Source organism: Thunnus maccoyii, chromosome 16 (assembly GCF_910596095.1).
Source record: "Thunnus maccoyii chromosome 16, fThuMac1.1, whole genome shotgun sequence".
NCBI lineage: Eukaryota > Metazoa > Chordata > Actinopteri > Scombriformes > Scombridae > Thunnus > Thunnus maccoyii.
In genome coordinates, this window is record NC_056548.1 from 19,842,296 (window position 1) to 19,856,970 (window position 14,675).

At 40.3% G+C, this 14,675-nt stretch overlaps 1 protein-coding gene across 1 annotated transcript in view; it reads right to left on the minus strand.

Moving 5' to 3' along the window:
• Window positions 1-14,675, minus strand: part of dlgap2a (discs, large (Drosophila) homolog-associated protein 2a) — a 161,614-nt gene that overhangs the window by 22,321 nt on the left and 124,618 nt on the right. The window contains exons 6-9 of the mRNA XM_042387952.1: window positions 13,462-13,530; window positions 12,182-12,341; window positions 10,930-11,146; window positions 3,632-3,691 (exon numbers count right to left, since the gene is read on the minus strand). Of these exons, the coding sequence (XP_042243886.1) occupies window positions 3,632-3,691; window positions 10,930-11,146; window positions 12,182-12,341; window positions 13,462-13,530 (506 nt within the window). The remainder of the gene's footprint in view (window positions 1-3,631; window positions 3,692-10,929; window positions 11,147-12,181; window positions 12,342-13,461; window positions 13,531-14,675) is intronic.

A 14,675-nucleotide genomic window follows, 5' to 3' on the forward strand; every position in this document is an offset into this window, starting at 1 on the left:
AGAACAGAAGTAAGACAGCAAAGAGGAAGAACAGCGAGTCAGGCAGCAGGTTAAGTTATGGGTCATCGTTTTCCTTTTCAAGGAGGCAAACTGTGTTGAACTCTGTGTTTCTGTTTCTGTCTTACAAATGCTTACATCACACAAAGCAATTAAGGAAGTCCTTATGAGACTAAAATCTGATCTATTTTGAGTTATAATGAGCTGCACCCTCAACACAGGCCCCCAAAAGTTCTGCCGCAAAATTAATAGCATTTCCCTCTAATTACATTATAGCCTGAACAACACAATTACCCAACTAACACATTGTCGTCTAAAAAACAAGGGGAAGATTCTCTTTATGTTTGTAGCCACTTTTGCAGAAAGCATCATTTATGATGAGAAGAAAACCCAGGGCTTCACCTCAAACCTGCTACACCACCTCTTCACCTCTTTCTCACCCATATTTCCTGTGTGTTTATAAATAGCTGGAGACGTCTAGTCTGTGAAGAGCGTTCTGCTCCGGGGGCTTAATGACTCATGCTGCTGTCCATTCACAAAATAAACTCCTCACGGCTGGAGAGATGCATTAGTGAAGAACGAGAAAAATGGGGAGAGAATAAAATAGAGATGTAGAGGTAAGAGAGGAAGCGGCAGGGAGGTTAGAGAGAGGTTTTGTGTGTGCGCGTGTGAGATAGGGAGCAAGGATAAATCAGGGAGTGAGGAGAGATCAAGGGAGGAAAGAGATGACCCATTCAGGGGGCATGATTCAGCAGGAGGACCAAAATAGAGCCATTATTAGCCAGCCAGTCGTGCAAAGGGGAGTCATAATTCTTGCTCCCATCTCGGCAGTGGCAGTATTACTCAGCATTTAGATCTCATTTGACGTGAACACAGCCAGTACACTCACTCAGTCACTCACTCCCTCACTCACTCACTCGCTCACTCTCTACCCTGCTTGCAGCAAATGCATTGAACAAAGCCATCAGCAATATTATGTGCCTTGTACACCACTGTAACATCAACAAAATTATTCACTATAATTATGTTGAAATATGAAAATGAAGCAGAGTGTGGAAGGCTGAAAGCATAACCACGAGAGGTGTGTGGGCTACAAATGAAGCTCATCAATTTTAATAAAAGCCTTTTTACATCACTGTAATGTTTAGCAGAACATCGTGGCTTGTACCAAGCTAGACTATTAGTAAAACAATGCAATGGTCAACCAAGGCTAGATTATCAACCGGGCAAAGCGGGCTACTGTCTCAGGGCCCTAGACCCCCAAATGCTGCAGGTTCACTGTGGTTGTATGCAATTTAATTTCTAATCTTTAATTTCAGAATTTGCACCACTACAGTAGAACTAAAGTGGGGCCTGCATCATAATCTAATCTTGTGTCTCTATCTTGTAGAATAAAATCTAGTTTGCACATGACTTGTGGGTAAAAATGTGGAGTGAGTCAGACTTATGAAGGAACGATTCATTCAGATTCACTCAGACAGTAAAACCACATGCAAAGTAAAAGATGGTCAAGATAAGAAAGAAAAGAAAAACAAATGATGTTCATCCAACAAACACGTCACTTAAATCTGAAATATGACAACATCTTTCTCTCAGGCTTGGGTCTTTTATTTGCACAACCAAATCATGACAAACATGCTTGACAAGAGAATTGCAGTTCATGTTCTGGTATTTCAATAAAATTCAACTTGGCTTGTCAGATTTCTAGTTTTCATTTCTACTGTAAATGTTATATGAACAGCTGCACTGATGGCAGCAGTAACAGCCTAGTGGGGAGAACTACTGGTTTATATCATGCTCACATGAATAATATATCTATATAAAGTTGTGTTTAATAAAATAGCCTACAACTTGGGGCGATTACTAGTTAGTTTCTGGGTCTCTGTGTACACTGTGCCAACCACAGAATAACTTATTATGTAGTATGCAAGAATATAGATAAACATCAGTTTGGATATTAAACCATTCAGGATCTTCACAATTGTAAATATGCCTTTCCAACTTTCTAAACATCTCCATGACAGCTCTCCATTTCTTTGCATGTTAGGTAAGGTTTGAAAAAAAACCCCAGCATTTATGGTAAGTACAGTGCAAAAAAAGGTATATCAATGATAGAGGAACATTGCCGTCAGAGTCAGCTAAATGTATTCAGTATGAACACTCAATTTAATCTCCCCCTCTCTCTCAAACACACAAGCACAAACAACCACCACTGTGCCAGTGAGGCTGATTAACGTGAGACACAAAAGCAGTGATTCAACCACTCCATCTCTGTTAGGACCTCTCTATCTATCATGACTGGCTTGTATGCTAGCATGGGGCTGTGGGTTGAGTGACACGTCATTAAGAGTCTTTCTCTTCGATTGGATTTTCACTGTAAAGGAAAATGCAGCAGTTTGTTTTGCAGTGGGCTTTTAAGGATATGTAAATGATCTGGAGGGAGAGAGGAGGAGATGGATGGTAAGCTCCATTATTGGCCCTGTCACAAGTGTTGCTGACAGAAACAATAAAGAAATTCATATAAAAATAGCTAACAATAGATAACAAAAACCAGATTGAGTGAATCATTATTTGAACTTCATCAACCTTAGATGGTTTGTGAAAGTTCAAAAGTGTCCTGAATATTATGATGGATAACTGAGAACAAAAACACTGCAACCCCCCCCCTGTGGCAGCAAATTTAGTCATTTCATGGCATGGTCCTCTTGATCTGTGGATCAAGGGCGTTCTGTTGCTTGCCTGATGCCTCAGATGTTGTCCTGCTGTTCAAGTCACACAGTTTGTTCTGTCTTTAATTCTAATTTAATGGCTGCTGCAATCTGTGATGGAGACACTCCCTTGCTCCTGGAGGCATACTGAACAGCATGTGCATGTCGGCAGTTAAATGCATGAACACTGTGGTCTTAACTCTGCCTTCGGTACAAATCTTCTTGCCAACGAGATGCATTATTATATACAATGAAAGCTAATAATAGAAACATTCAGAGGGTGGTGTGTTTGCATGTGGCTGTTTGCTTGTGTGATATTGCACACTTTGGGATAGAAGGAACGTTGCAAGGCAGGTTACAGAAAGTGATGAAATCATAAATATGTCAAATGACTGCAGAGAAAGCACTCCCAACAATTGAGAGTGTGTTAAGACTGCAGTTTCTCTCAATCATAGGAGGATAGTTTACAGTAGGGGTGTGGTGCAGATGTAGTAGAGAACCTGCAATTTCCACTGATATTAGTCTTTGATGAATAAATAACAGATAATTGTGCTCAAATAGCTTATTGATAATACTGGTCAAGTTTTAATCAAAACAGAAAAACTGCTCTAAAGTTAATTGTGATTCTTCTTACTTGTGATTAGTTGTTTTATCCATTAAATGTATGTAACTTGTAGTTCATAATACATATGGTAGGCTTTGATGAGGTCCACACGTGTCGTCTTTGGCTGTGAACAAGTGAATAACTGCAGATACTCTATTAGTATACTATTATGCAAAGTGGATTTTCAGGGTAAATCCATTTTGTCTGTTTTATCCACATGTACTCAACAGCAACTTGCCACAGGACAACTCATGTTTCATTAAAATACTACCTTGCACATTAATATGGAGTAATGGAGGGATGCCCCAGGTAGCAGGTTTACCTGGGGTTTGCTGGGGAGTCCGATCAATGCTGCAGGTGGAGGGGAGGCAGAACTGGATCCCTGAAAACAAGGGAGTGGGGTGGATATTCAGAGGAGTGGGCATATCTGCCCAAACATACAGTATAATCCATTAACTTTACACAAGGCATACTCAAGAGCGGATCCAGGGAGGGACTGCAGGCTATGAGGATCCACCTGCACAGTGGGATGTACAGCAAAAATCAATCATTTTAGCAAAAACACTGCAAAGAAACCAAAAAAAGCCTTCACAAGGGAAGCACACGGACTGGTTTAAAAACAAAGTATTAAATGCACCATGTTTCAGCAGAGTGTGACCACAGCATTTTGGATAGGATATACATTATTGACATCAGTAATCAGAATTCAAGTTTTTTAAATCTTTGAATCTTTATTAGGCTTATACTTTACTGATGTTTACTGTATACCGTTTTCAGACATATGCAATGACCTGTGTTGATATGAATGGGTCGACACAAACCATCTGACCTGGCTTCATGACCCTGCCCCCAACATGGTTTTACCACTCACCTAAAACTGCTCAACTTTTTACAAGCTGACCAAATAAAGAAGATCCATAGCAGTCTGGTATGAAAGAGGTTGAATGCATGTTCATTATTTTATGTCATACATGCTGTTTGTGATTGAAAGTAATGATTGTGCAAGCACGTTACAAATGTGACTAAATTTTCTTTTTTTAAAAGGCTAAGAGTGAATTGTTTTTTTCTATTCTATTTGTATTCAAAACACTTAATATTCTTTTAAATACTCTACCCCCTATTAACTTAAGCAGCACTTTGGACATCCTTTTTCTGGCTTTTAATAATTTTGCCATTGATTAAGAGGTACAGTGATCTCTTCACTTGCCCAGATTTTGTCTGAAATCAAGACAAAAAAATCTCTCAAAGCATTTTAACAATAGAAACGACTGATCCTGGTTGGTTTGAGTTACAAGATCCTGTCACCTGACATCTATATATAATGTATGTAGCAGGTGCTTGGTGAAAGTGGTCATGGTCTTTTTTAATTCAGTAATCAGAGGAGATTTCTGCAAAGGTTACCACCCTACTAGACTCCCATTAAGATATAGAAAGATCACAAAAGATCAAAGTGGATGTATTAAAAAGGCAATTCAAGCAATTACGTAAACTTGGGCAGTTCACTTCTTTCACATGCCATTTAGATTATTGGTTTATTTGCCTATTTTTAACACAGGATATCCTATGATATGACAAACACAAGGTCAGCCAGCATGTCTCTGTTTTCTCTGCAAAATCAATCAAAAAAAAAGAAAGGCCTATTATTATACACTAACATCTGTAATTGCTTGACTAATTCTTGATGTTGCTTTTTGGATAACAATTTTGCAAATTAAAAGTTAAATATGGAAAAGGCTCAAGGAAGAAAAGGGTGGTGTGTTTTATGCCAGTGAAATGAGCAAAATGAATACAACCTAATTAACTTTCCACCCTTTTGAAAACCTTTCTGATTCAGCCAATTTAGCAAACTTTCATAAAGTGCTCTGCACATATTCAATTCAAAATAACACACGGGAAAATCCTTTTCTGGCTGGTTACTGATGTTCGGCTGAAAGATTCTTTTTTGTTCCACTGCACTTTATTGGAGCACCGACTTCAGTGGGCGATTCCATATAGAGCCTGTTAATTGGACAGATAGCACAGATATATCTTGTGATTCGCCTGGCTTTTTAGCTGTTCATTGCTGGTAACAGAATTCTGCGTCTTCGGTGGTATGTAGGCTCCTTTCATTGCTCTGAATATCAAAATGAAACTATGAATAGAATAAAATGTCTACAGTGAGGTACTGCATATGAAATGCACAAAATATTGAACCCATCAGTCATGCACTATTACAACATAATTGTCATCATCCAGTGTCACACGTATTAAAAAAATAGCCACACAATTATGATGTACACCTCTTTTCAGGAAAAAACACAGTTCAACGTCATTACACTTTTGTCCCAGTGGTATTACATTCTCAGTCTTTGATTCCTGAGCATTAAGATGATATCTTACTGTAGAAAATACAATATCACCTCTCAACAAGGCCTTTTATTACTGTAGTCAGATTATCAGACACATTTAATCACAATTTATTGTGTATTTTTAAATAGACTTATTCATATATTTATTGTCCAGCAAAGATATGTGTGTGTATATGTGCTGTATGGTTTGTAGCAAAATGTCTGAATGTAGGTAACATGGTTGTGTGTACATAGAGGCTACATATAATTACTTTACTGGTTTGTAATTATATTTGAGCATGAGTGTGAATGATGCAAGTCATTTTCTGAACAAATTAATAGTACAGTATTCTAGCTATGTCTAAGATTGTGCAAACATCATTCCACAGCATCATTTTTCTTTTTTCTTTATAACTGCAGAGTCCATCTAACAGCTCACATAGTAAACAGTATGTCCTTGGGATTTATAGTTATATGATAACTGCCAAGATTTATTTCACTCCACTCTGAAGTGACAATACACAGAGAGCTCAAAACAAGTCGAGGGAAGGAAAGTTTCAATCATCACTGCAAGGATTATCAAGACCTCGAATACGTTGGACAATCTTGTCTGTAGTCTTAACAGTGGTCCAAAAGAGTCTCTGAAAACAGTTGTGTAAAATGTCTTGTATTTATCCACTGACTGAACAAGAACATTCATTACTAGTGTATCCAATGATTAAAAATGGTACACTTTACTTGAAATGAGCAGTACTTTCCTGGAAGATAATTCACATCAGTGGTGAGAACCGCTTTGGAGAAGTTCATACTGTTTTCAGTTAATGCTTTTGATGCATTATTGTTCTATAAATTTGTCACCACTGAAGGTTCATAAGATTCTTGCAGTATGGTGCAATCCATTACACATGATTCTTGCTGCTACTAATACCAATGTCTTTTTTCCTGGAATATTACTGCAGGTTTGTGTATGAGGAAGTGCTTGCTCTGAATGCCAATGATCACATGACATTTAGATCTGCGCATTGCTCTACAGTACACTGGCAGCTACAAACCATGAGCTATAAATATACTTTGAGCTACATTTTGTCTGCTGAGAATGAGGTATGAGTTCACAAAGTGAGAGATACGTATGTGATTTCTGCACTGTTGTACTCGTATCTTCCACTCCACAGTTCCACACTGGCACTCCTGTGCATCGATTCTTTTCTCTGACCTCTCCTTTGCCATCTGTACCACAGAAAGGCCTCCTCACTTGATGATCTTTCCAAACCACCTGGGATCTCTTCTCCCATAAGCCCCCCATACTCCTGGGATAAGGAGATACATTCAAATTGTTCTGCTATTATATCATCTGGCTCCACGTGTGCCAGATCCAGTGATGGTATTGGGTCTTCGAGATCAGGTGGCAAGGGATCTGTATCTGGTGGAAGAGGATCTGGTTCTGGACTTGTGGGTCCAAAGTCCATTTCCAGTGATGTATCAGGAGATACTGAACTAGGAGGGGATATTGTGACAGTGACCTGTGGTAGTTGGACTCCATGTAATTCTGAGGCTCCACCCTGAGCTTGATCCAAACAGACAGCTTCCATCGACTGTGAAGGGCCCATGGGGCACACTGCAGCAGGGTCAACAGTGGGTGGTGGTGAAGCTGAACAATCTGATTGGTAGAGAGGTGGATCTAAATCCTCTGTATTAGATGGAGAGTCAACACTCAGGTCAAATGGCTCCGGTTCAGGGTCCATGAACACTGAGTCAAGATCATCTTGATCTAGGGAAGTCAGCATAACTAAGTCAAAGTGGACCAGATCGGCATGATATATAGGGGTGGTATCAAGTGGTTCTGGAAGGGGTGGCCACTCTGAGTCTTGGATATCTGGTTCAGTGTTTGGTTGAGTGGGAGCAAAAGTTGGGTCTGATGTCATTTGCTCAGGGAGAGGATCAGAGGGATAATCTGGAAGGGTGATAATGGGATCTGCATTTGTGTCGCTGTCAGTTGGACTTGCAGGGGGGTCTGTGTCAAGGTACTCTGACACCACAATGGACGGACATCTGTTGTCTGTCTCCATATTACATGGTGGAACAGTATCAAGATCAGGTGTGGGTGCATCACAGCCTTTATCAATGTGGTCAGATGAAGACACCATGGGTAAGTCTGATGGTTTACTTTCTAATTCTGTTAGTTCTGTGGAATCTGTATCCTCTAATCCTGAATATGGTAAATACACAGTTGTAGGGTCTTGAGACACTGGATCTGGCTTGTCCTTAATGACAGGATCTGCAGACTCTGAATCTGATGTAATGTCATAATCATGTTCCTCTGGTGGAGACACAGTAACTACAGGGACAGGATATGGTAGGTGCATTTCATCTCTTTCAATGAGTCCTGAGTCTGAGGATTTCACATCATTGGGGTGAGGTGGTTCAGTATTCAAATGGTCTTCATTAACTGGTTCTACATTTATTAACTGTGGAGTGATTATCATTTCTTGTTCCACTGTCACTGAATCTTGAGGACTCTCAGGTGCTGTTTCTAATGAAAGTGGCACTGTGCCATGAGAGGTGACTGGCTCATTAGTTACCATATCACATGAACTCGCCACATCATGGTCAGGCAGCTCCGCTTCTGGTTTAGCTCTGGAGGGCACAGCAGTCAGTTCCAATTCCTCTGGTTGAAGTGTTCTAGCAGAGCCTGGAAGTATTGGATCCAAAGAAAGTGGTATAGCACTTTCCACATACATTGACTGTGGACAGGCAAGAATGCTTGGGTCCATAGAGAGCTGCTTTGGCAGATTTCGGCGGGACCCTTTCTTGTCATCCTTTTCTTCTGGACAATTGACAGCTGCATCTGCAGTGCTTTGTCGAACCAGGAGCTTGCTTCTGGCCTGGGTCCCCACAGACACTTTAGATACTTGGGGTTTTTTCTCTCTAGCTCCCCTAGTGCCTGTATCTGTCCCAGAGGTCCCAAGTCCTCCTGCACCTACCCCTGTCTCTGCCCTTGCTTCTGTGTCTACCCCCACCCCAACCCCTCCACCTAAACCTACCCCAGCTCCAGCTGCCATGTTACCACCTTGGGGAGACCATGTGTTGTAATGCTGTGTAAAAGTGTTGAAATTACTGTTGAAAGCACGAAGCTCTTTACAGAGGTCCCTCCTGAGTTCAGCCAGCTCTCGACGCATGGCTGAGACCTCTTCTTTCCACTGCATACTGATAGCTGCAGCCAAGGTAGCTGACTCTTTGATACTGGCCTGGATGGCTTTTGGTGATGGCCGTTCTGGAGCACTAGATCTGGGGGATCTGAAGAGGCTTGGAGACACAGGTGGTCCAGACAGAGGTTTGGCTGTAGCCCCCATGTTATCTTGATGGTAAAGCCTGTCTCTTCTGATGGGGCAGCCTAGATCATCATGAGCCAAAGGGGCCGTGTCTGCCAAATCCTCATGTAAACTGGCCTGGTCGGGTAAACAACAGTCTTCCTGCACATAATTTCTGTCTGGAAGACAAATGTAAATATGTATTTGTAATATGGCCACAGGTGTGAGCAGCTGGAGAGAATGTGCTTTTGATTGCCACAAAGCAGTAACATCAAGTCATGCACTGAATGCCATGAGTCAAAATAAGATAATGGCAGAAATCTACATCAATTAGGTGCTAACGTTATAATTATTACTGCAATTTGCTCATCTGTATTGTGATGTAAATTCAAGAATTTTCATATTAGAATTTTAACACTCTGTAATATGATAAATTACCAGTGTCTGTTTAATACCAGCATAACACTGACAAAGCACTCCCATTTTGACTCATTTCTGTTGATGGTTTACACTGCCTTCTCAACCTTAATTTGTAGCATGCATTCTTAACATCTTTTCAATGCACAAAGCTGAAACTCCTAGCTCCTGGAACACATCACAGAGAATGGATAATATTTCTAATAAATGAGGTGTAAGGACAATCCTTGCATGCTTTTCTGCTTTCAGTCGAGATAGAGAAATGTGTACTTTGTGCAATGAAAAGAGGCAAAGATGAGCAAAGCTTCCAAACCTTTTCAATCAGGAAGTATAGTATGAACCCTATTGAAAATGTGAGGTCCAGTTTGACCGATTCATTCCAAGTACAATTTGCCCCATGTCCAAAATATTGGCAAAATCCATCACATACTAAAAATCCTAAAAATGCAAAAATACTCGAGTTTACTGAGAAAGCAGTGTAAGCAAACATTTATAGTTATGAAGAATTGATCATAAGCACATCTCCAGATGTCCACACCTCTAACCCTCCCTATTATAGTCCAACTCATGTTTGTTCATGAATGTACTGTGGAAAGATGTGGAATCCACTCAGACTTCTTGTCCAGACACTTTTTCTTCTTTTGTTCCCCCATTCTTCATCTGTACATGGACGTATCATTTCCTGCGTGAATCCAGCAATCATGGGAATTGTTGAAACCACCAGCAGCTTTCAATTTATAATCAAGGCTCAGTATCAGAAATAAACGCACGTGTCAGCTGAGTAGGTTTAGATTTATTGTAGCAAGTGTGCATATGTGACATATGCAACTAACCAGTGTGACAGTTCAGATATGGGTATATTCATTGTCAGCTTTACACTATCCAGGTCTAGACACAATTGTGTGCAGTTCTGTAATGTCATCTCATTGTGTGTAAACATGGGCTTTGCAATGAGACAAAATAATTTGTTAAGAGAACAATCTGTTGGCGAAGAAATTTCATAGTGTATGGCGTGACATTTAAATGTCTGCAGCACTGTGTAAATTGGGTTTACAAGTAAAAAAATCCATATGGCATTTTTAAAGCTGTGTGTTCATACGTGTCACCATGTGGCATCATAAAGAAAGTCAGATATCCAAAATGTAGTGGAAAAAAGCAGTTATGTCCTCATTCTGACAGGATTTTTTTTTTGTAAGACAATTTCCTTTCATGATTTTCAATAGGGTTCATAGCTTTACTCTTTGATGCATCCACTGGATGAGCAGATGAGGCACTGTATCCAAAATACAGTAGGATGAACTGGCACAGCTCACAAGTTGTAGCTACGGTAATCATACGTCCATAAAAAACAATGGAAACATACAAGAGTGATTCATGCAAGGATATGAAGCTGTTTGACAGTACAACCAGTTTACACCAACTGTTTTATATCCATCCATTACCACACGTCAATGCCAAATGTTAACTTCTGGTGTCAGTTTGTCAGTACATAAGCAAACAAAAAGACCAACATCCAGGATGTTACATATTGTACTGTGCAAATTAAACTAATCTCCATTTGCCCTTACCTGTGGTGGATCTGATGGTGGAGGTGACAGTGGAAGCCATAGGCGGGATGCAGTCATCATCTTGGGAGTAGCCAGCTTGGATGGCTCGCAGGTAGCTGTGGCTCCGGGTTCGGAAGCAACCGGGCAAGTCCAAAGCCTCCATGGCCTGTGATTCCACCTCACTGAACACTGACTCGCAAACCGATTCAAACTGGCCATTTATTTCCGTTTCACTCATCTGTGAGAAACAAAAGCCATGAACATACTTTCTCCATCGTTAAACAAGTGAGGATATTCTTTGTTATTTTGGAGAAATAAATTGTTTGATTGTAAAACCTGATATTGTGTTCTCTGTCATTTTCTCAGAATAAAAACAAGGTTTGCTGCTGAAATTAAATGGACTGTATATGTTTTAATAGGCAAAAGGGCAAAAGACAGCAAAGAGATCAATGAAAATTTGTTCTTGTAATGCCACAAAAACTGTTTTGGAAATCTTTGTAATTTTTCCACACTATTAGATGATCTGTGGACTGGTTCCTTTTTTTTCTTTTTGCTGCAGTAGATCCTATTTTGTGTGAATACAATTTTCATGAAGCCAAGGTCATATTGTGTCCGAGTGTAGACAAGAACTATTTCTGCTTTATGTTCCAGATGTATCTTGTAATGTCTTTCATATCGACTTGTAACAAATGGTTGTTTAGCAAGTAGAAATTGTTTGATGATTATTACTCCACTCCCATTTGGCAATATCAAGAATCAAAGATAAGCATCTTGTTCTATTGGGATTTAGAATTAGCAGGAGTTTACTTGAGCTTTTAAGACTCTGAACAAATCAATATGCGTCTCTTTTAAGAGAGAGATAAATATCTCAGCAACGCGCCGGTTGTGGTCCTTTACTCTATTTAGATAAACAGTATGCAATGAACTGTCATAAGAAAAAAAGTAGGTTACAAGTAAAATGGAGTCAATAAACGTTGGGTACATTAAAGTCAATAAAGGATTTTTTTTGTGATTAAAAAAAACAAAACAATATCTAAATGCTGTATGGTAAAACAGTCACAGTGAGAGTTAAAACCCATGAATAAAAGAGTCATGCTCTCTATCTGGGTTTTAAATGAAGAATGCTGTAGTGATATTAGTCTCTTTCTAATTTTGCTGGAGACTCCCTGGGATCTCCTCAAGGTATCTTATCAGCCTGCAGTGTAGGAACTACTTCCATCCAGTACAAGGTAGGATTTGAAAATCTTTCCTAACTGGAAAGGTGCAGACTCACCTGGCTCACTTGGCTAACACAGCTAGCCTGACTGAGGGTGCTGACTGCTCGCATATAGCTCTGGTTCCTGGAGCGAAACTTGGGAGAGTTGTAGTTGGCAGAGGGATCCAGTGCAATGCTTGGGTGCATGTCCCTGGTGGCTTGCAAGTGGTAGCTCTGACTGAACAGAGAGAGAAAAAGACAAGCAGACAAGGAGTGGGACTACAGCCTTTGTGATGATTTTTTAAGCAAGTAAATTAAATATAATTTAACTAATTATCACGCAGGATGACTAGTGGCTACAGGTGACAAAAAAATTTAAATGCTAGTTAGGGCACTGGGCTTCCTCTGGACCACCTGAACTTGAGAGGGAGACTGGTTATGACATCGCTCCTCCAGAGAAGAGACCTTCTCTCTGTCTCTGTCTGTTACTCTCCCCAATTACATTGACGTGCACACCAGTGTCCTTAAAATAACAGTTCGATTTCTGTTGTGCTGAAACATCCAATCAATGCTTGGAAATAAGGGAAATGCAAATAAGGAGCTAATTAGTGAGCAAGCACTTCAGGGAGCACCCCGGTGTCCAACAGGTCAATTAAATGTGCAAACCCAGCAGGGCAAGAGAAATGCCTGGTTAGAAATATGCTGGAGAGACATAAAGACATAAAGGAAGAAAGGCGTTTCAAATAAACCAAAGAATACTATGTGAGTCACATTAGGAATACAAAAGTGAGGCTCCCTCTGCCAGATCTATTTCTAGTGGCAGGCAGGGATGAGTAAGCAGTTTCTGGGCTTTTTATAGACATAAATGCTTGTGTTTGGCGGTGAGGAAAATGCCAGTGTGATTAAAAGTCTACCAATCTATCTTGTCATGCTCTAGCGAGGCCTCATGCATTTGCAAAGTAATAGCAATCTTCTAAAAAAGACATCGTAGAGCAGAAATATGTAGTTATTAAGTCTGAATGAAGTGGTAAAAGTGAAGAAGCTGTAAATCGGAAGAGGTCATATCTCTTAAAACATACTATGTTACTATGCTGCTTTCATTTTTTATATAAGAAAGTCATATAGGACTATCAATCAAATCATATCTATATTGTGTTTAACTGTGCCTTATGCTGTGGTAGTATGAGCAAATTGCCCCAGGTGACCTCTCATTGACTGGTTTTGAGTGTTTGCTCCGTGAGGCGACCATATTGAGTATGTCAGCAGGGCAGCATGCCAGCTGGCTCTGACGTTGGACCACTGCAACATGGCAGCAACAGAGAGGTAAGGGGAGGGGGAGGCACTGAGCCTGTATTCACCTTAAGTCTGCAGCAAAATTGGTGATGTAGTTACGCATGTCACTGTTGATTTTATCCAGGCGGTAAGAGCTGTGGGTAGAGAAGAAAACAGAGTTACTGGGTCCCACAAGTGGGAGTTGGATGGATGCGACGTCACTGTGCACAAGTCCAATGGAACTGGCTCTATATGGGATTTGTGGTGCATTGAATGTTTGCTTGGGGGTTTTCACCAAAGTGCTGCAAACATTAGGGTGATAAAATATGACCGATAAAATATGGCCTTTGTGTGATGATAAAAGTGGGAGAATGTTATAGTTGCACTTAGTTGGCAGAAAATATTGCCTGGTCAAGGCAATGTCCTCTAAATTAAACATGTACAGACACACAAGCCACGCAATGAAGAGTGTATTATGAGTTTAGTTGCACAATAGTTGCACACACACACTGTCCACCAGCACTAACCAAAAAAGTCTAACTAAGCACTTGGAGTGTAATTGTTTTTTGTGTGCAGCATTTCATCTTCATCATAAACCACAGATTCTTTCCCTCTGTGGCAAATTAGACTAGATTAATTGAGCCAAATGAGGATAAAAAACCAACTACCTAGCATCCTTCCCTGAGCAATGAAACTTAGTCAAGCTTTTAGCTGACAAGATCAGATGTAAGTGCATAAGCTGAGGCTGTGCTTCACCCATAGTTTTCTGTAGAGATGTCTGTTATCATCAGTTGAGTGAAGGGAGGCTGTTTTGAGAATGCGTTGGCCCTTTATCAAATCATGCCAGAGCATATTTCCTCTAATGTCTCTGATTGGTGCTAATGCACTTCCATTGTTGGCCAATATTAAGCTAAGGGTTGATGGGAATCTCGCACTTCCTGTCTTTTCCTTTCAGTGAGTGAACATTTTGTTTTGTGGTTAAATAAAGTCCAGCATTGACAAAAGCTGTTGTGTGTGGGGAAAGGTTCAATGTAAAGCATTTGATTGAACAGTATGCACAGAAAAAACAAGGACTGAGGACAATTCTGAAGCATGAGAAAACGTTGCTGCAGGAGAGAAGATTTTGTAAGAACGGTGTTAACATATGTAGAAACGAAAATACAATCTTGAGAGCAAGAGGATGAGACCACACAACCAGGCTCAGGGGAATCGTGTCTTCTAGTCCAAAGTGTGGAAATCAACAGAAATGTTCCCCTCTTGATAAACAAACTGCATCTCAAAGCCCCGGGGAGAACAATCA